Source organism: Hoplias malabaricus, chromosome 5 (assembly GCF_029633855.1).
Source record: "Hoplias malabaricus isolate fHopMal1 chromosome 5, fHopMal1.hap1, whole genome shotgun sequence".
Taxonomy (NCBI): domain Eukaryota; kingdom Metazoa; phylum Chordata; class Actinopteri; order Characiformes; family Erythrinidae; genus Hoplias; species Hoplias malabaricus.
Window position 1 is genome coordinate 26031152 of NC_089804.1, and position 23547 is coordinate 26054698.

The 23547-nt window shown below is 39.7% G+C and overlaps 1 protein-coding gene across 2 annotated transcripts; it reads left to right on the top strand.

Moving 5' to 3' along the window:
* The first annotated feature begins 2630 nt into the window (after window positions 1–2630).
* klhdc8a (kelch domain containing 8A) lies at window positions 2631–16780 on the top strand. Of its 2 annotated transcripts, XM_066671796.1 has the most exons (7): window positions 2675–2745; window positions 2824–2882; window positions 9112–9551; window positions 10099–10263; window positions 10545–10763; window positions 13785–13886; window positions 14096–16780. In XM_066671796.1, exons 3-7 carry the CDS (start codon window positions 9176–9178, stop codon window positions 14296–14298), a joined length of 1065 nt encoding a protein of 354 aa, XP_066527893.1. In that variant the 5' UTR covers window positions 2675–2745; window positions 2824–2882; window positions 9112–9175; the 3' UTR covers window positions 14299–16780. The 2 variants fall into 2 exon arrangements, with proteins under 2 accessions (XP_066527894.1, XP_066527893.1); XM_066671797.1 differs by lacking the exon at window positions 2824–2882 and having other exon boundaries at window positions 2631–2745.
* Window positions 16781–23547: the final 6767 nt, after the last annotated feature.

Sequence of the window (23547 nt, forward strand, 5' to 3'; positions counted from 1 at the left end):
AGGAAGACAGAGTCAAAATAAACACAGGTAATACAGACAGAACGAAGACAAGACTAAACTAAACGGAATTGAACAAGGACAGACAGGAAACAACCATGAACCGGGGTAGATACATGTAAACACAGAGACACATCTACACACACAAGAACCAACAAGGGAGCGCTGAAACAAAGGGACTATATATACACAGCACAGGCAGAGAACACCTGGGGACAACTGGACAGAGGCGGGGCTAAGGCGGAAACAGAAACAAAACAATAACAGAGCCATGTGCTAAATAAGCACATGGTGAGAAAAACAGGAAGGACAGGGCCAGGGCGTGACATACAGACACTGGGGCTTTGTAAACATGTTGGATGGTGAGGAAATTATCTCAGAATTTTATAAAAATGTGTTTTTTATTAATTAAAATCTTGAAAGTCTCTCTTAATACTGTTTTATAATAGTTTTAATGTACAATAGCTGTGGTTTAGAATTAGATGAGGGTTGGTTTCTGACATTCATTGCAAGACATTGGATAGCAAAAAATAAATAAATAAATAAATAAATGTAATCAGATTTATGTATATTTTACCATTATCAGCATTACTTATAACAATGTAGACGTAATATGCAAATTATTTTCACGTAACAAATAAAAAGCCCATATTCCCATTGGAAAAACTATAACCTCCGGCTCCAGTCACTAGCCCTGAAATGAAATCTCAGTCAGTAAATTGGGTTAATGTGCAATTTCACATTAATATGTAAATTTAGTTACATCTTAAGAAAATAATTATGCTTGCATAATACATTTACTGTACATTCTTAGGATATTTACTGTACTAAAGTCTAGGAATTTTGTTTCAGTTTGGTAGTTTTTGCAGTCCCCCATGAATACGAGACCCAGTACCTCCTCAATAACAAGATCTTTGAAGGTCATCCTTCACTGTTAACTGTTTAGTAAGCTACAATTCTTCAGGCAGTCCTCCAGTAAAGCCAAGAGGTATCGCATATCTGTCTTTTTAGAAACGTCTGAACGTATTGGTGCCCACCCAACATCTACTACTAGCAGTTCCCAAGATTGCTATTACAGATCAACTTTGTAATTAAGCATATAATTTGAACCCCCATCATAATCACCACCCCCATGAATCCTACACACATGAAAGACTTCTTTAAAGTAACCGACAGCCGACTTTCCACAAGTTCATGAGTGAGAACTCTGCTACGGGTAAATGGATAATGCTGTACTTCCAGCATCTTCACACAGACATGGAATCGGCCAGCGATTGATGTTGCACTCTCTGATTCTGTCTTGTTCGCATCAATGATCAAAGTTGCAGACTTAAAAAGATGCCCTTCATACTTCAAACCTTGCTCGAGGCAGATAGTGTTCTCTGCATTGTGAATGTGTTGTCTTCCAGCCCAACTTGCTTGTGAAGCATAGTCTCCTTTTGAATCTATTCAAAATTGATGCATATGTGCCTTCCTAGCCATCTCTATAGAATGAGCTGATGGTTGACTCTGTCAAGATGTCACACCTGCTCCCCAAACTCTCTGTGTGTGAGAAAGAGCTCATTGGCTGGATGCTTTATCATAGATGTTCTTGAAGCTTCTGTAATTACCATCCTCAGGTTATCAGCACATGCAGGTTAGCTCTCCAGTGGCCCTGGTATGCTACAGCAAGGACACACATAGTAGAGCGGCAGAGCAAATGTAGGGCATGCTGAAGGCTGATGTACTGAGGGGACTACACAAGCCCAGAGGAATCACTTGGACGGATATGAACTAGTTTTTTTATACAAGCAAACACAGTGCACTGCTGTTTGTGGAAATTGCCAGTAGAAACTGAGGTACTGAAGATTAATCAAATCCATAAAAATATCAAAGGGTGTTCATCGTCAACTTGTATATAAACCATGCTACTCAAAGTAAGTTGTATGCAAAATTGTATTCAAACATTTGTGTGCCCCTGGGCAAACGATGTTTCAATAATTGTGTAAGGGAACATATTTACATAAATCCTCTACAAAGAACATTCCTCTGTTAATGATGTTTGTTGAATTTAATTGCGGATGAAATGATACATAGAAGATTGTTTTTGCAAAATTAGCCAAAAACTGCTTTGGGGTTTCTAAAACGTTGTCCAAAAAAACTCAACCAATAAACAGAAACAGTGAAGAGAAATACACTGAAAAATATACCATTAAATTTGGGTTTAGTTACTTTTACCTAGAACATCAACAAAGCAATTATTTTAACCAGGAATGTCCTAACTTTTGCACAGCACACTTCATATGTGTTTTTCTGACTTTTCAAAAAGTGCAGCAGAACTGGAGGAGGATGCTTTTTAACAGCTTTAATTCTACTTCATTAAACCCATGAGGCACAAAAAAAAACGTCGACGTGTATCACCAAAGACAAGTGTGATCCTCTCGAATGCCCGTGTGACGACTGTGACGAAAAGGCTGAGGAAGAATATTTCAAAATGTGACCCATATGAGGCGAAAAGGGTACAAACGACATGAGAGTCCCTCGGATGTGTGTTCACAGGGAGGCGCTTTTTTGTCCCTCCGTCGTTTTCTGGGGGCACAAATGACAATAAGAGCGAAAAAAAGCAAAAGCTAAACACAGAAAGCACAAAGCGGAGAAGGGAGTGTCCTGCTTCTCGGAGCTGTTCACAAACGAAGAGGACTCTCCGCACACAGCCACGAGGAATCGCCTGAGGAGGAGAACGGAGGAAACACGGTCCCTAGAAGAAAAGTAAGTGACTAGGTAGCATTTCCAGACGTTTTGGTGTGTTTTTGCAGGCTTAAAATTAAGCTAAATATGTGTTCGCAGTTCTCCGCTACCTTATATTGAAGCTGTCCAGAGTGAGAAAAGCAGCGAGAGTCGCTGAGGTATATATACCGTTATGTTTGTTGTTTGTTTTTGAAAATGTAGATCCGCATCTCCTGTAACCGTTTTTAACGGTTGCTCTGTGGTATTTGTATTACCTGGCTTTTTCTAGCGGTCATTATCTGACAAAGCAAAGTCAAGACGTTGTCTTTTCATTGAAAGTTTTACATGATAATACTGTTACAAATAAGTTGTGCTCTCCAATGTACTGCAGCAATGACCAGAAACCTCCTACGTCCTAAACAAGTTCAGAGCCTCTGCCAGATGCAGCATGTCAAACTTTTGGCCGTGGTGTCAGCGAAGGGTTTGTGGACTGCATTATTCCAACAGAAAGGTCAATGCCTCTTTATGCTGTCAGTCAAAACGTCGTGGTCATTGAAATACAACTGATAAATGTCTGTAAAGGTTACCCTAGTTTGTAAGCAGGCTGTAACATTCTCTCTGAGAATTTATAAAAAGAAGGAACATTATTTTTCTTTTCAAACATCTTACCCAGTGTCCCACATCACCGACAATCTCTTGCTTCGTGATGGTCTTCAAGACTGAAATTGCTATACTATGCATATGTCCACCAACTCCAAATGTTCGCTGTCTGGTGCAGTCACAGCCTGCCAAGCTTCAGAGTCGAGCTTCAGTGATTTCCACTGTACTGGTCTCTAGATATACCTCTGGGGAATAGCAGTTTCTGCTGATTGAGGATTCATGGGCCTTAAACTCATTCCTCTCTTACAAAGGCTTTTCCATAGCAATTAATTGTAAGGCCTTTGGGTTCACACTTTAGAGAAACTTATCCCTGGCTCCCAGTTGTAATCTTCTTCCTGAATACTCACCCTGTCTTCCTTCTCCCCTCTCATTATTCTTTGGCATTTATATTCAAATAGGATCTTTAAACCTTGATAATTGAATCCAGCCCACAGTTTCTAATCAAGGATCTTCTGTCTGAGCCATTTTGACAATTAATTTGATAAAGGTAAGAAACTAATACTGCAGACTTAAGTGGATCATCCTGAGATTTTTTTTAAGTTTATCGAATGGAGTGGCATTGTAAATTGATGTATAGATCCAAGTTTTGTGCATGTTTTCATACTTTTCCTTTGGTTTTACAGACTCCATCATGCAACTAGTACAGCGCCCAAATCAAGTTACAAAAGTTAAAGGCCTACTTTCTGCAAAACATCTGATTAGTCCAAAATACCAAGTTCATGCATGTTAATTCATCCTGCTTGGAGGGCATTTTTTCAAATTAAACCTATCACAAAGCTAATCTTTTTGTGCAAGCGATGCTAACTGGGTAATTGTCTGCAGCATTCAGCAGGCTGCATTTGTTTTGGTAACAGACACCCCGGGGTCTCGCCCCCATATGCAGTGTTATGCGTGGTGATGATGTGAATATTTAATATCCCACCCACGCAATCCTTGTAAAATTAAAAAGTAATAGAACAAAAGAGCAGAAGATGGCGGCCCCCCACACATCAAAAGAACGTGAATGGTAATGAAATGTAATGAAATACATGCGAGCTCATTCGGACATGTGGATCACTGAAGATTGCATTGGCACTGTGTGCTCTGTATCATGCACTCATGAGCTGAATTCGGGGTTGCTATGGAAATGATCTGCTCTGCTACAGTTGTCACTGACCTAGCACAACAAGCCAGCGACACAGTATAAAAAAGCCCTTTGCTCTTTAGTGTCAAAACACTCCACGCTTCAAGTAAGGAAAGGGGATTTCAATATCTTGAGTGGAAATGGGTCATGACATATTTTAGGAGAGTAAAATTCCTGTTTGCTCTTCTGTGACTCTGAAGTCAAATATGGAGGTCTAAGCCCAACTGAACAACATGAATGCCCATTCATTCCTCTGAGTGTTGTGCAGAAAAGTATTTAACCAAGCTACAAATTTTCTGTCACTTTAGCAAGTGTTGCTGTGAAAGAATCAATACTTCAAACTCACTGTGAATATGACATCTTCAACCCGTTTCTTGCCTCTGGAGCATAGAGCGGAGGTTAGGAATTCAAAAACCACAGCCAATAAATAAGTGCCTGACAAACATTGTTAAGTCAGGCGCTTTTCCAACATGTCCAGGGACTGCAGCTGAAAGCAAGGAGTTTGGCTAACTGAATTAGTGAATGGCTATTGTCCCGGTTAAATAAATCTTACAAAAGTCAGCTTGCCGGTAGCAGAATATAAAAATTGCTAATGTGCAGCCAACTCAAAACTGACTTTACCTCTACTATTTTCTGATGCAATGTCAACAAGCAGCACTATAATAAGGGAAGCCCAGCTGTACTGGTGTTGTAGAAAACAGATAGGATTCTCCTTACTGTGAAATATGGATGTCTCATATTGACACTAAGTGGAGTACTGAGAAAACCATCACGCTGAAGAGGAATCCGCAGAACTACAGGAACACTACAGAGATAAACTAATAAAACCCACTGCTTCTCTCCCCAGACTGCAGTGCTCTGATTGAGAAGCATGCATGTGTGGATCTGAGAGTAAGCAGTATTTGAGTACTGGGAGGCTAATTAAATGGAAGTCAATAAATGAGTGCCTACTGTGCAGTAGGGACCCAAAGGACAGGACGACAAAAGCACTTTAACTACGGCATTCAACTAAAGCCCATTGGATCATACATATAGCTAATAGCTCAGTTAAAGCTTTAAATTAGACCCAAAGTTAGGCCCAAGTTATGAAAGGGGGAGAGGACTAACTAACTAATTAAAAGTTTGAAAGGGATCCGAGCTGATTGCAAATGACTTCCGTGGGCGCTCATCGGCCTACTGTTGATCTCAAGCTGTTCAAGCAGTTAATTAAAAAAAAAGAGAGGGAGAAAGAAGTGGCGAAGCAAATCGGTTACAGATTGCAATTAATGTGCTTTGCGAGGCATGCCAGGAGAAAGCAATTCCGCTTCGTTAACTAGAGAATGCCTGCCCCGGTCGAAGGAAAGAAAAAACAGTGGTCCTTGTTTATTTGTTAATCCATTATTAAAACTAAACTAGCCATGGCTTCCGCGCCAAAGAAAATGGGGGAAAAATGAGGCCTGCTCATTGTTTCTATGGCAACCCACCTCTGCATAGTTCAGAGAGAGGAAAAGAAAAGGAGTCAGGAGAAACGTCTCTCTCCTTGAGCTTCCTTTTATGTTGCTGTCTCCTGGCGGATGAAACGTAAGACAGCTTGCCTTTAAATGATCGGGGAGATAGTAAAAGCTAATGGTGAATGGCTGGGACTTCGACACAAAGGGTGGCAAAGAAAAGCAGAGGGTCAGACCCAGGAGGACCAGCATATTCATCTGCCTGTGCTTTGGAAGGTCCATTTGCATCTCAAAATACCCTCAGCGACTGTATTCTCCTTGGTATTCACCATTTATTATACATAGTTCAGTCTTTGTTGATAATCTCTAGTTGAAGGGCCTTGAAACGACCATCAGAATTTTTTTTACAGGTCTGATAGAATATCAGTGGCTAATTGGATGAGGATTCAAAATGACTTTCGTTGAAGCGGATTAAAAGCTTTGTGTCCTGTCAGCCATTGGACCTGGGGAGGTTAGACATTAAAAAATGAAAATGTCTCTTTCCCAAGTAGTAAGAGACAGGGAGATTTAAAGTATGAAACAGAGAGAGAGAGAGAGCCCACCTCATTTACAGCATGATTGAGCTTGATTAAGTGCTCGCCACTTCCAGGAGTCCCCACGTACTTAACACTCTCTCACTCAATCACCAGTGGCCCAGAGCACTCCACCTGTAATAAGCTAGTCAAATCATTATTACAGTACAATTAGATGGCTCACAATGCAAAGACGCCTGCCAAACGTGTCTATTCAGTAATCAAGTTTTCGGTGATGGCCTTCTGGGACCAGCCATCTGCCTAAAAGCCAAGGACTAACGTGAGACTTTGCAGTTTGGGAATATCAGAATGGATGTTTGCCTCATGTGTTTACACATAGTTAAGCCCCATGTAGATGTTTCGGTGCCACAGTAGAATAGGTTCAGAGCCGAATGCAGCATCCAATATTAATTAGGTTTGACTTTGATGAGCACCGAAGCCTGGTGCCATGTCATGCTAACAGAACGAGGGTCTCTGCTGAAATGGCGGCACTGTAGTTAGAACTCCATGACGTCGTTCCCTGGTTTGCAAAGGGCTCGGTGGAATTAGTGTATTCTTTTGATGGCTTTCCTTGTAGGTGTCCTTGTAAAAGGAAAACAAGGGAGTCATTGCTTAGTGTAAGCAAGGGAATAAGGGAGATGGGAGGGAGGTGGAAAAGGTGGTTGCTTGGTTACTGATGGATACTAAGCTGTGGTACAACAGCCCACTTCAAGCTAATTGTGTACACAGCTGAAGAGGGCCACAGCCGAACAGCCGAACAAAATCGATTGCTTCAACAGCCATGCTGTTCCAGGCTGCCCTCCATTTCTCTTCCTCTCCAAACCTAGCCTACTCTCTCTCTCTCTCTCTCTCTCTCTCTCTCTCTCTCTCTCTCTGTCACCTGTCACTTCCTCTACACTTGAATAAAAATTGGAAATAGCTGGCAAAAAATGTACATACGATATCTCTTCATGAATATCATTTGAAGAGGGTAACGAGTCTACGCAGGTTGAACTGCAGAATGATTCAACTGCAATGAAGCATGGATTAAATACAGCCCATTGTAATAACATGTCTTTATGTCATATATTGTTGAATATTGATTTATCCCTTAGGTGCCACATTTGTTTATGTCTGTTAACATGCATCAGAACTGCACAGAAACCAAACAAATATATGTTTGCCTGGAAACGAATTTAATTTTATGGTTTTGTACAGAAATATATGAGCCAGACATTTACACTGTACTTTCCATAGTAAAAATGCCATTAAGAACACTTAAAAACATGAGCAGGCATTAACACTTGCTTTCTGCTTTTTGAACAATTGCCCAGACTATCTTAATTTCTACACATTCAAATATAAACACATTTAAAATATGAGCACTTTCACAATGATCCTACACAAGATCCCACACTTGTTTTATAGGACACACCGTTAAAGGGGACATCTACGATTGTTTGGAAACACAGTTTTCTCTGGTTTGTTTACATTCAGAAGCTCTGCGTCTTTTAAAGTTGAGCAGTTTGTTTGAGGGGAAAAAATTACTGTTGGTTTGTATGTTGCTGGAGTGTAACTTTGTACTTTTGAGTCTGTACGTTTGTACTCACTGTTGGAATCATCACAGAAATTCACTTGTCACTCAAGTGGTTTAGTTTTGTAGCACTTTCAGTAATGCAGTTAGCCATCTCCCGAATTTAGAGACATCACACCTTAAGTGATATGAAACAGCAAAAATAAGTCAATAATACCAACCTGTGGAGCAGGTAAAGAGCAGTATCCTCATCTCAATTCATGTATTTCTCCCTGTTGTCTAAAATAAACTCCAGGTGTCTTTCTCTGCCATGAGAGATACCAGATCATTTTTATACTATTATTATTATTATTATTTATTTATTTATTTATTTATTTATTTTTTAACCAATTTACAGACACCGGGGCCTTATAAACCTTTAGGCTGGTTTCAAGCACACAAAACAGATTTAGGGCTAGTAAACAGTGAGGAAACATCTTCAGAATTTTTATTTAAAAAGAAGTGTTTTTTTATTAAATTCATGTTTTCCTCCACTGCCTGCTTTGACGGCTTCTTTCTACGAAAAATGGCTTTTGTGGTCAGTGGCTGTGCTGACAATAAAAACTAACCATGGAACGACAATGACTAATAATGAAATTGAGAACTAAGAAGAAAGAGAACCAAGCAATAATGGCTAAAAACTAAAGCCTCCTCGCCCCGCACTCATAGGTGTTTGCACTGAAATGAGCTGTGGCTCATTCTCATTTAAAGGATCAGGCACCGAAACCCTGTGTTTTTGGATCCTTGTGATTTTTGACCAAAGCATGTTGATCAAGAATCCCGAACTGTGTAATAGGGATATAATATGTCCCCTTTAATTATATTACAGTTGCAAAATGTAGCAATATTATCATTGTATTTTGTGCATATTTGGAATCGTTGATTAATTGTTAGATAGAATATTTTTTTCAAGTGATGATCACGGTATTTTTCACAATATTCACTCCAAAGTATCACAATATTAATCACAAAACCTTAAAATTGAAAGAATATTTTCTAGAATTAATTAATTTCTAGTTTTAATAAAATAATATAAGAACTGAATCTTGGTCTGAACGACATCTTTCCCATCAGCCCTTTAGCTTACTGCCGAGAGAAGTTCCCTACTGCTGAGAAGCCTCCGCGGTCGGTCGGGGCAATGGGGGTGCCCTCGGCCCATGAGTTCCATTGGCAGAGCCTGGCTCGCCTCTCCAGCGGCCGGGTGTACCATTCTCTGGCTGAAGTGGGGGGTCAGCTATACATGCTGGGGGGCTGTGACGCAGCCGGAAGGCCCGTTAGTTCACTGGAACTCTACTCTCCAGAAGTGGACCAGTGGGTCACTCTGTCCCCGATGGCCACTTCCAGAGCAGGAGCCGCTGTGGCTGTCTTAAACAAGCAGCTGCTTGTGGTCGGTGGTGTGGGGACGGACCAGCATCCCCTGAAGGCAGTGGAGGTGTACAACACAGACGAGGGCAAGTGGAGGAAGAGGTGCTCGCTGAGGGAGGAACTGATGGGAGTGGCCATCACTGTTAAAGGTGAAACCATCATAGAATACACTTAGTGATGTAAATCTTGTGTGAAATCAGTAATCTCAGTCTCATATCTGAATTTCCTTTTCTAATAAATAAGACACACTCAAATTCAGTTTGCTTCCAATCTTATACTACATTTGCATTCAAAATAGAATCAACTGGTTGGAGGAAAAGCATTGTGTTTGGCTTTCCATCAACAGACATTATACAAATTATAATATAATTAAATAATTCTTCTACCACTTGTAAGTATATAGTATATATATATTATTTTAAACATTTGTGTAAATTGTACAATACCAATACTTGCAAAATAAGTTGCCTAAAATGTGTTAGTTTTAGAGTCAGTATGTGTATGCTTTAAATAAAATGACAGTAAGCATCTGATTAAAGCTTCAGGGCAGATTGTAATCACCATAGATAAGGTCCAAATGGCCCAATTTAGTAAATCTGCAGAAATAATTGATCTACTGGGCCCCCTTTTGAGCTTTTTAGTTTGGTTGTTAGACAGAAGAAAGTAAAACCTTGTATCCTCTATGTGTCTTATTAGATGGCAGAGCGTTTGCTGTTGGGGGAATGGGAGCAGACCTCCTGCCCAGAAGCATTCTGCAGCAGTACGACCTTCGCAAGGACGTCTGGGCCCTTCTGCCCCACATGCCCACTCCCCGCTACGATACCAGCATTTGTCTTCAGGGATCCAAGATATATGTAGCAGGTTGGTGGAAAGTGTATGAGTGTGTGTGTGTGTGTGTGTGTGTGAGAGAGAGAGAGAGAGAGAGAGAGAGACTATGTGGCTTTGTAACTGTCACAGAGTTTCAGAGGCTGTCTGTTTTGTGTGAGTTGGTGTGTCTCTCTCCACCTGTCAGAGCATTTCAAGGATATCTCTTGTGAGCATGTGCATATGTTTTTGTGTGTGCATGTGTGTGTGTGTGTGTGTGTGAGATAGATCCCTTTCTGCCTGTCAGCCCATTTTACTGGAAATCTCTTGCCCTCCAGGTGGGCGTCAATGTAAGCGTTCTGTGAAAGCTTTTGAAGTCTATGACATGGATAGCCGCACCTGGTCCTCTTTACCCAGTCTTCCCTGTAAGAGGTCCTACTCTGGGGTGCTCTGGGATAACAGTGGACGCCTCTGCTGGCTGGGAGGGCTTCGGCAAGGAGGAGTCCATCAGAGCTCTAAGTTTACAAAGAATGTCAACATCTTCGACCCCAGCCAAGGTATTGTGCACACAAAAATATTGAGGGTTCTATCGCTTTGATGCAATATCAAAGAAAAATCCAATTTTTTTCCAGCTTTGAATGGCTTGCTTTTTTGGAAATCATTTCAGCGCTCCAAACTAGCCATCTGGGCACATCCCACCCCTATTTCCCCCACATCTGCACAGTTTTTAACCCAGATTCAGTGATGTACAAGGTCAGTGTTTTCCACAAGGACAGGTAAAATGTCATAAAGCTGCATAACACCTACCTTTGCCTTTTAAGACAAATGACATAAACCTGTGTAATAATTTATAAAAGGTTGTTTCAACAAGCATCTTTTTTCATAATATTTGTGGGTGTGAAATCGAATTAAAACTGATCAACACAGCTTTTATAACAATGGGGAAATGTTGCTATTAATGTTTATAATAGTTAATATAGGTTTATGACTTATAAAGGCCATAAGAAGTTGTCATTTAGCATTCTGAATACCACTCTTTGGTAAAGGTTTACCTAAAAACATTCATTCATTCATTATCTGTAACCCTTATCCAGTTCAGGGTCCAGAGCCTACCTGGAATCATTGGGCGCAAGGCGGGAATACACCCTGGAGGGGGCGCCAGTCCTTCACAGGGCAACACAGACACACACACACATTCACACCTACGGATACTTTTGAGTCGCCAATCCACCTGCAATGTGTGTTTTTGGACTGTGGGAGGAAACCGGAGCACATGGAGGAACCCCACGCAGACACAGGGAGAACACACCACACTCCTCACAGACAGTCACCCGGAGCGGGAATCAAACCCACAATCTCCAGGCCCCCAGCTGTGTGACTGCGACACTACCTGCTGCACCACCGTGCCGCCCCCTAACAACATTCTGCTTTGATTTTTGATGTTTGCTCTTTTCTGAGCCGAACCTATCTGTGAGGTTCAGAATTAGCCCTAAAATGACCATGACCACATTTAATACTCATCTAATCTTGACCTCTGAATTTTAAAAAGTATCGAGTCCCAAGATATGTGCATCATACCGGCCTTAACAACTAGATTTTTGTCTCCAACATTGAAGAAATTGGATCTTGAAATGTAATATCTTTTGTGGTTGAGAGACTGCACGACTACTGCACATCTTTATTAGCATTCAGAGATAACTCTGCCTTTTTCTATTCAATTTTGATTCAGATTAACTCAAAATAGAAAAAAAAAGATGATGGGAAGAAACAAGGTGTGACAAAATGTAAGGCCTACTGAAATGAGTTATTGATTTCTTGGCAGGTACTTGCCTTTTGGTTCTCTCCTCCACCGTTTCCGTTCAAATACGATCTTTTCTAATCAGGCTCACCAAGTGAGAAAATTGCACATAAACCTTTTTTTTTATTTATTTATTTATTTTTTTTGCCTAAAGCCCAGAAGGTACTGCAAAAAAATAAACCTACTATTTATGATGGGGGGGGGGGGTCATTTTCAGACCTTCTGCTCTTTGCACACACTATAGAAATAAATCATTTATCTTTTTTTAATTATTCCATTACCACAGCGTGTGTCACTCAACAGGTGTTGGAGGAGCGCGCAGGGGGAGCCTGGGAGATTAAACCCTGATATCTAATTTCCCTCGGCCTGGAACCGCCGGTGGCAATAAAAAACCCCTTCGCACTACTCTCCCAATCTAATATAACCAGCCGATACGATCTGGGTCTGCATTGCGGAGACGGCAGGAGGGCGTTTCAGCGATGCTATTCAGAACCAGATTGCTATCCCTTATTCACAGGGCTGTAGCTCTTTTTAGCTCATCCTGATCAAGTCCATCTGTTCAGCTGTCTTCACGCAGCCTGGCGTGGAGATAGTAGGATCTTGGGAAAATCTCACTCCATAAGCAAGATGGATGGGTTCTTCATTACAAAGCCCATTTTAATGCCATATATCTACTAATTAAGCCGTAGGCACACATAGCTTATAATACTGTGCAGTATTAAACAAGCACTGTAATACAGCTGCTCCACCAGTTATTAAGAGGCATTGGGTGGATTAGTTATTGGGTTTTTGTTGAAGGAATTAAGTGTGCTGTTACCACCTTGCAAAAACAGAAGCCACAGGCTCTTGGCCAACCGCAGAGTAAGTCTAGCTTGCCAAGAACTACGATCAATATTATGTCCAAAGATGCCTCGCCCCTTCCTTTCTCTGTCAAGACAGACACCACAGCTGAGAAACAGCCAATCATGCCAAACTGATTAATTTACTCAAAAAGGCCAAATGGGGACCATTGGCTGCAGTCAAGTTTTCATTCTGAAGAGCAAAACTTGGATTAACCACTCTTCAGATGAATAGCAGGCTTGCAGAAGTCATTAGGACTAGGTCTGCTGGAGTATGCCAGGATGCAGTAGAAAGTTGTTAGAGCATTAGCCTGAAAAACAGACCCAAATGGCTATAGGCTCTGGCACCTTTCAAGCAATCATTACTACTCTAGCTGTTTTGCTGGCTTTTGGCTTGTAGGGCTGCTTTCTGGCAGCAAAATAAAATGGGAAGTGTAAATAATATGCCAAATTAATGTTCTACATCTGTGACATGCAGAGGGCAGAGGAGCTCAGCTCTTCCTCCTCAATGCAATTAAAGTGTTCTGACTCAGTGGTTTTCTGCAAAATTGTCCTTATAGTCATTATTGCAAGCATCAGCTTCACTATTAGCGCTCCCGCAAATGGAATACATTCTGTCAGCTCTAATCGAGAAGTAAACAGACTCTAATCTTCAAACACACCCCGAAAAGATACTTAATGCACTTTAAAGACACATATTTTTATTCACGATACATTTTCTTCAACATATTTTGAACAGTTTTTATTCATGAGGGTTGCTGAGACACCCGTTGTCAAAAAAGAAGCTTAACATTGTTTAAAACATAGTTTCATAAAGCAGGGATTTTCCACTGTCAGATTTATTTGATTATTTTTTATTTATTTATTTTGGTCAAAGACGAAGCTTATATTGGTTTCATGAAAGTGATGTTATAGTCCAGGGAATGCTGTGTTTTCTGCAGGATCATGGATGAGGTCTGAAGATACTGTGTCCATGAAAACCAAGAGGGCAGACTTTGCAGCAGCGATTGTCCGGGGAAGGATGGTTGTGGCAGGGGGACTGGGTATGTCATACTTCCAAAAACATACTGTAGGACACCATATGGGTCTACACTGGTGTTGTGGCAGTTGTGTTATGTCACACTATTCTTTTCTGAACTCATCACAGACAACGTGTAATGACCATTTTGAATGGAATATAAACAAGTCAAGAGTGGTTGCTAACTCTTCCGCAGTGCTGAAGATAATCTTTGTTATTTGTCTGCTCGTGTAGGTCATCAGCCCTCAGTGCTGGACACTGTTGAGGCCTTCCATCCTGAAAAGAGGAAGTGGGAAACTCTGGCTACCATGGCCACGCCCCGTTGCTCCGCCTCCTCCATCGTGATCCGTGACCGTCTATTGGTGGTGGGAGGCGTCAATCAAATCCCAAGCTCGGCCCATGAGATTCTTTATGTGAAGGAGGAGGAGATTCTTTAGCATTGCATGTGCATGTCTGTAGCCCAAGCAAAGTTGCCTTCAATGAGTCACTAGTGCTGGAGATGCTACTCTTGTTAATAGGAAGATGATGCCATCGTCCAATAGAGTCCTGTTCTCCCTGTTAAACAACAAAGCACAATGTCTTTTTGGAACAGTGTTTCAATATGTGCCAAATGTGAGCTCTCATAATCGTGCTTTACAGTAGAGACATAGAGCACAGACAATCCCCTCCTAAAGTCTTACCATGTAGGAAAATATTAGAGCTGCGTCTGAATCATTTGAATCCTTGAATATTCGTTTACTATGTTGATATTTATTTATTTATTTATTTATTTATATTTTTCGACCTCAGCAGGATTCTAAAAAAATCTTAGTGGAGTTATCACCACTTTATCATTACATTAGAAGGAATAATTTTAGTTTAAACTCTGTCAAATGTCATTCTACAGTTTAGCAATGCTAGACTAGATAATTTGAAGGAAAATATCAAAGTAACAGACCAAAAATAATAAATGATTTGGCTTTAGTTTTGACTTTGAACAACTTTCAGGTGAAAAAGCTGAGCTTCTCCACAGAGCTTGAATATTACATTTCTTTCTACTCCACAAATTGTGCAGGGCACATGTTATATTTATTCATGGAATGTAATATTAATTTTAATATTCTGGTATTTGTTTGGAAACACCTAATGAGTATTCAAAGTCTTTGAAATGCTATTCAGAACAGCCCTAGAACACAAATTATACTATAGAAGTAGACAAACTACAAGCATGTAAGATTTTAGAAGAGGTATACATACATACCTCATTCATTTTAGAGTGGGTTCTGTGTCTTAAGAGACATTTGCAGGGTATTTTTGTAGCTCTACACAACAGTTGTCAGGTTGCCACTGCTCTTGATTCATCTCGAGTGTTCTTTTTGCAAAGTGGCATTTTTCTTTCTTTCTCACAAAGTGAGGTTTATAGCCAGAACAGGTACACAGTTGAGGTAGCCTAATCATGTTACTCCGTGTGTCAGCTGTTTTTGTGCCTGCAGTTTGTGCAAAACGTATTGTGATGAATTGTGCATTTGCTCCTTAGAATATGAATATCGGACTGTTTCAGAGTTCGTTGTCATCTCATCAGTTGCATATTCAGTTTAATTCACACATTTCCTACTGTATGTCTAGGGGATTTGCCAAGTCATTTATATTAGGCTAGTGCATACTAATGTACATATTTATGAGTGGTGTATATGGTCTGAAATGTGGATTTAGAGGTCATTGTTTGTACTGAAAGTGCAGGAAGAGAAAAGGAAATCTATTTTAAATGACTGGCATGCTATGATAAGGTTGCAGATTTTTCATATTCCCTGACTAAGTTGCATTTAGACATCGTTGTTTTTAAGTTTTTGCAAATGTTAATGTACAGGTATTTAGTGTTAGATTTACATAAAACACAATGGTATATCCAGGATTGATTAGTAGGGTCTGGAATGGTCATTAGGAATTGGCTATGATATTGATAAATCCATTCTCTGACTGTTCTCTGACACTATCAACCATGGTCTTCTCTTAGCAGTTGCCTGATGATCTGGACATGAAGCTGTATGTAAAGAAAGAGAAAAGTTGTATATTTAAAAAAACACATCAAAGCGCTTCCAATTTCAATTTGCACTGTCTGAAATGTCAAGTAACAGCTGCTGAGGCAATGTCTGGAAGACAAGGCAAGTTCTAGGAGACCATGAAAACTCTCAGACAGCTGTTAATTATGGTGGTGGATCTGTGAATCTTTGGGTTATGTAGCAGCTAGTGGCAAATAAAGCTTTGAAGGGAAGCAAATGAGTGACAACAAGTAAAGGATTTAAATATGTCTCAGTAGCTGCCACCAACTGCATAAAAAATGCAAGCTGAAGCTCTAGGACTGGACCTTACCCTCATTGAAATTTGTTTAAACCTTAAACATGCCATGCATACAAGAATGTTACAGAACCAGAAATATTCAGGAAATAAAGAAAAAAAAACATTGAAGGCCTGTACTTTTGCCAAAGGGTGTGTTACTCACCAATAAAGTGGCATTCACTATAATTATTGTTTAATTTTTTAAGTCAGCTATGATGTAGTACATTAACATTTGCAGAAAACAATACTGTAGAGGTGTGCATTTTTTACATCAACAGTGGAAACTAAACCTTTGCATACAGCTGCATCTAGTCCAGAAAACAATGGATTTAGAAGTGATTGTTCAAACAGAAAGAAGGATTGCAAGAAATCTGTGCTGAAAACGCTGGTATGCTTTGATAAGCTTGAGTCTACAAAGAAAGTCTTACATCAATGCACTTAATTCCGATAAGAAGCAGGTAGCAAAATAAGCAGCTCCCTTTTCCTAAATATCAGTATTTGTTCAGTGAAATGAACTGTCATAGAAATTACAGCAATAAGTCCAGCACAATGTAACAAAACCTCTTTTATAGTGAGGAATGCACTGTTGCAGTTCAACCATTAAAGAACCTACATTTCTCCTTGCAGTCTCCTGCTTTTCTTTATTTTTCTGGCTGTTTTCCAAAGCAAAGATCCAGAGTAAAGGCCTCAGTCGACCTCTGCTGCTCTTTCTTTTGCCTCTTTTGATTTAATCATGTCAAGTACATGGTGCTTTCTCCCTAATCTTGGCTGGGAAAGTACTTGACGTTGAGTGAGAGTAGACTCCAAAGTCCTGGCCGGGGGGTTTATTTGTCTCTATTGATTTTTCTCACCTCTGCTGGTTTGCAGAGGTGAATGGCTAGTGGTTGTATTGTCCCTGTTCAGCCTGCAGTCCAAGCATGAGCTCAGCTAAAAAGTGCTGCTGTGCTCATACGCCGTTCATCAGCTAAATGAGGTTTCCGGTGATGTATGAGGCAGTTTAACTCTAATTAGGCTGCGCTGCTGAAGCCAAATTTTAATGAAGTCAGAGTTCCACTTGCCGCAAGCTGAGCAGCTGGTTAAAATAAGGATAATCTGGGCTAATGTTGTTTTTAGGATGTACTTGGCAGGGCTTATAGACAAGTATATTTAACTTTGGTGTGAATATGATGATCAGCCCATGAAAGCACCTTTTACAAAGATACGGCCTTTGACACAAAGCTTAAACCTGTTTGCCAAGGCACACCTCCCTGCACCTGTTGTGTGCCTCAGGAGATCAGAAAGCTTTAGGATGAATTAAATTATGTCTGCATGATATGGCAGTGATTTATTTTAGCTCTTTTCCTGTTTTTCAAGTAACTGGAGCCAAGGAAGGAGTTGCATTACATACCACTTGGTGGCACTGTTACACAGTAAATGTTTATTAGCCTTGCTGCTGTAAACTGAGTCACATACACTTTAATTTAAAGATATGTCCTCAGATGAAAAATCAATATTCAGTATCCAAATTAACGAAAGATTTTCTACATACAATCAGTCAATCACTAGATTTGTCTTATTTGCTACCTCCTATCACAATGATGAAGACTCTGGCCTCAGGTTTATATGTAATTCCCTGCTGAAAATAAATAAATACAGTCTGATTGTTCTTCTTCCATATAGTAAGTAGTCATTATAATTAGTGACCATTTCCAGCTCGTACATGTAGATAGATCCCATCAGAAATCCATCAAATGCTTCAAGAGTCAGTCACAGGTCACATGCTAAAATAATAGACTCATTTATATTGTCCTATCAAACCACTGGCTCCTAATGGGAAATTTCAGGAACCAACAGAGCCTTAAAATAGTTTCTTTGTTGTTGGTTTGGGTTTTTATTGTTTTCAGCAGGGTGAGAAATTTTAAGAGATTCTTCATATTTCGAAAGGAAGATAAAATCATTGCCAATTTTATCACTGAGTTATAAGCCAGAAAATATGAGGTATTTAAAAAAAAATTAACAAAAAAAGCTAGCATGCTAACTAGCAACTCCATATTGCCGCTCACGTTGTTTATGATTTACTCATTAAAGTTATGTTAGCAATAAAAATGCAAAACACTGGACACTACTCCCTGTCTTATATACTATTATTAAGAATGAGCACAGAGGACCATTTTCAGGTAGCTACAAAGAACTGCTACCCTTATAGGAATTTTAGCTAACTAAATCCAGACAGGGTGAAGTATAAATCCAAACTTGGAAGAGCTACAAGTTCAAACATTTGAGTCTATGAGTCCTGTTGGGCCCTTCCCAGTGGAATCTGTTATTGCAGCAGTGAGGATTGCCTTCCTGGAAATTCATGTGTTGACTTTTTAACCTGATTTTCACATATTAACAGTGTTGATCACAATCTCTCATTATTGACATATTATTAGTATCACACTAGCATTGTTTTTGTATGACTTTGAAACGTTTACGAGATTTGAAAATGCACTGTAGTAGATTTAAGGTAAAGCAGATCTTCGTTCTTGGGCTCAAGACGTGCCTTCATGATTCCAGCAGGTAAAAACCTGTACATTGGACCAACAGTGTGTCCTACTGAATGCTCCTCAAGATTTTATAATTACCCTGAGGGGAAAAAAGCTAATTTTACATCAAAACAGAAGTGAAAATCTTAAATGTGTGGTTTTTGAAGAATGCTGTCTGTAAATGAGATGTTTTCTGAGACTAACCTGTATTATACCAGGCTGAATAACTTCTTATATAATGTGAAAAAGCAAGACTAAACTATTGTAGGTGAATAAAATGTCCTGATTTATTTGGATCACAATTCAGAATGGACAATTCAATTTCCATGTCCAATCTTTATGAATTGGCAAGTGAATGGTACATAACATTTCAATTATGTTTACACAAAGCAACACATTCATTAAAAACTACAGGAACATTGGGGTTTCATGATGTGATCTTTTCAAGGTAGACCAATGCAAGAACACCGTCTCACTCTACCACAGCAATGAATGTCATTTTAGCTGAGAGTAGTAGAGGATTTTGACTCTGAAGTCAAGTACAAATCAACTGTTTGTGAAGAAGTGTTGTTTTGGCCTTGTCAAGTTTGATTGCTTGGGTTTACGTGATTGCAGAGCATTGATCACTGAGTCTTTTGAGCTACAAAGAAAATTGCCTTGAAATTGTGGCCAAATAACGTAGATCTGGGCAATGTATAAAACTTTTACCCCATATTAACTTATTGTAAACAAGTAGTGAAGCCTTCCACATTGATATTACATGTAATTACAAGCAAGCTAATGATTACTTCCCTATTATTACTACTGTTTTTCACTGATGTTGCTGTTTCCATCAAATTCAAACAAGACTACTACAACTAGATGTGCTACAGATAGTGTCACTGCCACAAGTTCTCCCTGTGTCTGCGTGGGTTTCTTCCCACAATCCCAAAACATGTGTTGGTAGGTGAACTGGCAGTGGGAAATTGTCCACAGTTGAATTGCCGTGTGTGCAATTTTAATTACCCAGTGATGAACTTGCACCCTGTCTAGTGTGTGTTCCTGGTTTGTGCCCAAAGAATCCAGGTAAGCTCCTGACTAATTAGGACCCATCAGGATTACAGAAGATGAAGAATATATAAGTAGGTTTGCAATAAGTGCACTCAGTCTAATCACATTTTCATCCATTTTGTCACCTGTTTCTTCCAAAATTATGAGAATTAATAAGATGTGTGTCCACAATTTGCTTCAACAACAGTCAGAAACTATTAACTTGGACACATTTCTATGAGGATTTAATTGCATTTATTAGTGAGGTCTGGTCCTCACTATATATAAGGTCCACAGCCCATTGCTGGAGGCTACTCTTTTCGGTGGCATATGGTAACCTTCCGTTGCTTCCTTTTTAGCATAGCTAAATTCTTGAATGTGATTTGTATGAAATGATCAGTAACACCACTGCCTACTCTGTGGTGGGCTGCTATTCAGTTGCCTTTCAGTCTATGGACACCACTTTCTACAAATAAGGGATCTTAGGGTAGACTACATTTTCCTACTTCTATAACAGGATTAGAAATAGGAGTCACTCTGCATGAGAGGGTCTGCCAAATGTTGTGAATATGTTTGGACATTTAGTGCATTTACTGCACATCTCATCTTCTGTGACTGAACGTTAGCGAGCTAGCTCATTAAATGCAAGATAATTTGCAAATGAATCTCTTTCCAGTAGCTCACCTGAAAAAAAAGCTCAGATCCTTGGGGGCATTCAAGGCAAGAGTTTGGGGTTGAAGTACTCTTTTTTTAAGACATGGTTAATGCTAGCAGTCATGTCGGCTATTCTGTAACCAAGCCTTCCTGTGCAAGGTGCCTCCTGGCTCCTTCCACTTGGGTACTTAACTGGTCATGTGACGTCCCTAAGCTCTGGACGCTGGATGACCTCCTATGTAAAGTGGATCATTGCCCCTGGATGAGGTCTGCCATTGGGGATAGCTCTCATACTGTATGCCTCTACCTGCACAAGGTTTTTCCACATTAAGCAAGCTAAGTAATGTGTGGTGCTGTTCTGAATGTAATCTCAAATAGCTTCAGACACAGCTTGATGGCGGGGGGCAGTGGGGTAAAAGTTTAGCAAGGCTGTCTGGAGAAATGGAGCTTAGCAAACCAACATGGCACAGCAAAAAACGAGGTTTAGGTTTCTACATAGTCATCTCATTGGAACAACTTGGCTGATATCACAGTTCATGGCCATTCTTAGAGACATGCCCCTGAGAAATGTAACCCTAAAATGTATCAGCTAAAATGATGCAATGAGTTTATCAAATTTAACATTTAAAGAACATATTATGAGCATCTTCACTAAAATACACTTAACGGTTTTACTATCACTAATTCAAATACATCATACTGCCAAGTTTGTGGGTACCTGCTTATTTACCATTCACATTACACATGTTAGAGACATGTCAAAATAAAGGTACCTACATGGTGTTTGGTTTGAAAGTATGATTCCAGCTAAAACTTTTTTACTAAAATTTTTATGCACTTTTTGACATTAACAGATTAATTCAAGATCCATTGAAAGGTTCCTTAAGCAACAAAAAGTGTTTCTTCTGAGGGACTGTACCACCAAGAACGGGCTGGGCATTGCGCTTCTTCCTCTTCCTTTACTCTGCCTTTAGATGTGTGTTAACTGATATAACAGAATAAATTCACTGAATTCACAAATTAGAAGAGTTGTCTTCAAACATTTGGACCTATAGTGCAGACTGAACCGTCGCGAGTCTGTCACTGAAGTGGGTACCTGCTTATTTACCATTCATTCGTTTATTCATTGTCTGTTACGACTTATCCAGTTCAGGGTCCGGAGCCTACCCACAATCCAGGAACACACCGTGGAGGGGGCGGCTTATCTACCATTTCCTCTGAAATCAAAGATATCAATATGGAGATTATGCCCCTTTGCTGTTAGATCAGTCTCTACTCTTCTTGGAAGACTTTACTCTAAATGTTGAAACATTCCTGTGTGGATTTGACTGCACTCAGCCCAAGAGTTGCTGAGGTCAGGTATTGATCACTTTGGAGAATGCAGGTTAATATCAAACCTGAATAAGGGAAACTTTACATACTTTTCTTTGAAAAGACTGTATTGCACTACATAATTATTTCTCACAACTGCACAATACTTGCATTCTGCACTATCAACACTATTAGTGTTAAATTCACATGGTTAGTGTAATAATTTAACACTCTCACTGTTAAGTTAACACCAATAACACTGGTGAATTTGCTGTGTGTGAGGCTGAAGGCATAGAAATGCTTCCTCAATTGTCAGTGTAAAGCACCACTGAATTTATTCCAACTGCTGCTAGTATAATGTCAGTGGAGCTCAATATCCTTGAAGGGGAACACTAATTTTAATTATTTATTTACATTTCTGTTCAGCTTCCTCTGTTCTAAGGAACTAGGTGCATGTCTGGGTTTGAGTGTCAGTAACTTATCATTTGCTGTTTTTGGTACGATGTCTGAGGGAAGGAAGGAAGGAGTACACAATCACACAGTCATTTAGAAAGCAAGTTAAGATAAGGACTTATCTGTGGTCTACATCTTTGGTTAATAGGTATCTCATGTTAGAGACATGTCAAAATAAAGGTACCTACATGGTGTTTGGTTTGAAAGTATGATTCCAGCTAAAACTTTTTTACTAAAATTTTTATGCACTTTTTGACATTAACAGATTAATTCAAGATCCATTGAAAGGTTCCTTAAGCAACAAAAAGTGTTTCTTCTGAGGGACTGTACCACCAAGAATGGGCTGGGCATTGCGCTTCTTCCTCTTCCTTTACTCTGCCTTTAGATGTGTGTTAACTGATATAACAGAATAAATTCACTGAATTCACAAATTAGAAGAGTTGTCTTCAAACATTTGGACCTATAGTGCAGACTGAACCGTCGCGAGTCTGTCACTGAAGTGTAGGATTGGCCATGGTTACACAGGTCCTGTATATTTGCATGGTTAAAGTCTGACGTTTTCATTACAGTTAAGATGGTATGATATCACAAATTTGTTTAGATTCACGTCGAATGTTACACAAGGCAGCTTTACATAAGATAATGGCTGGCCTGAACGGTCCACTTCCAGGAAATCTTATCTTTCTTTGTAGTTAATTGGTAAACTTTTGACCAGCATTTTCTCCCCCTCTGCACTCTTAAATATAAAAGGTATTGAATGGTGTCTGTAGACAAAGACACTAGAACCATTGTGTGATGTGAAACTTCTCAAAGCTGTAAAGTTAATGGGAGATACTAAAGCAGATTTTTCATCCTTTCAGACCCATGCTGTTGTTTTCACACAGAGGCAAAATGGATAGAAACATTGGTGGCTGTTTGGAGCGTGGAGCTTCATTTTCCCCTGTTTACTTGATGGGGACTGTCTTGGTGGTCTGTCTAGACTTGCGCAGTTGTTAGAAGTCCCGAATTTAATATGTAAGCAATCATTATACTTTGAACTCACATTTTCTTTTGACTTTGACCTTACTAAAGGGGTCATTCTGAATCTAATCCCATCATATAAAATATTTCCTGTGCATAATAAGAGTCATTACATTTTGATGGAAAATTACAGGAAATGCAGGACACACACATTCATCTTTTGTAACCGCTTTATCCTGTTCTTGGTGGGGGGTTCAGAGCCTACCCAGAATCCTTTAGCACAGGGCAGAAACACAGCTTTAACAGCAGAAAAATAAAAATAAAATAAAATACAATTTTTTCTTTCTTTTTTATCAGTGTAGACTGTGTGTGTAATAATGGGTCCAGTAACTGGACACAGTTTGGACACAGGGAAGATTATGAAAAAATATTGAAAAGAAAAGCACAGTTAAGGACACA

What these genes read in the sequence shown, in the direction of transcription:
- klhdc8a (XM_066671797.1), top strand. Translation starts at nt 9,176, where the DNA reads ATGGGGGTGCCCTCGGCCCATGAGTTCCATTGGCAGAGCCTGGCTCGC. An exon ending in ATCCAAGATATATGTAGCAG is followed by an intron (nt 10,264 to 10,544) that starts GTTGGTGGAAAG and finishes CTTGCCCTCCAG; the next exon opens with GTGGGCGTCAATGTAAGCGT. An exon ending in CATCTTCGACCCCAGCCAAG is followed by an intron (nt 10,764 to 13,784) that starts GTATTGTGCACA and finishes TGTTTTCTGCAG; the next exon opens with GATCATGGATGAGGTCTGAA.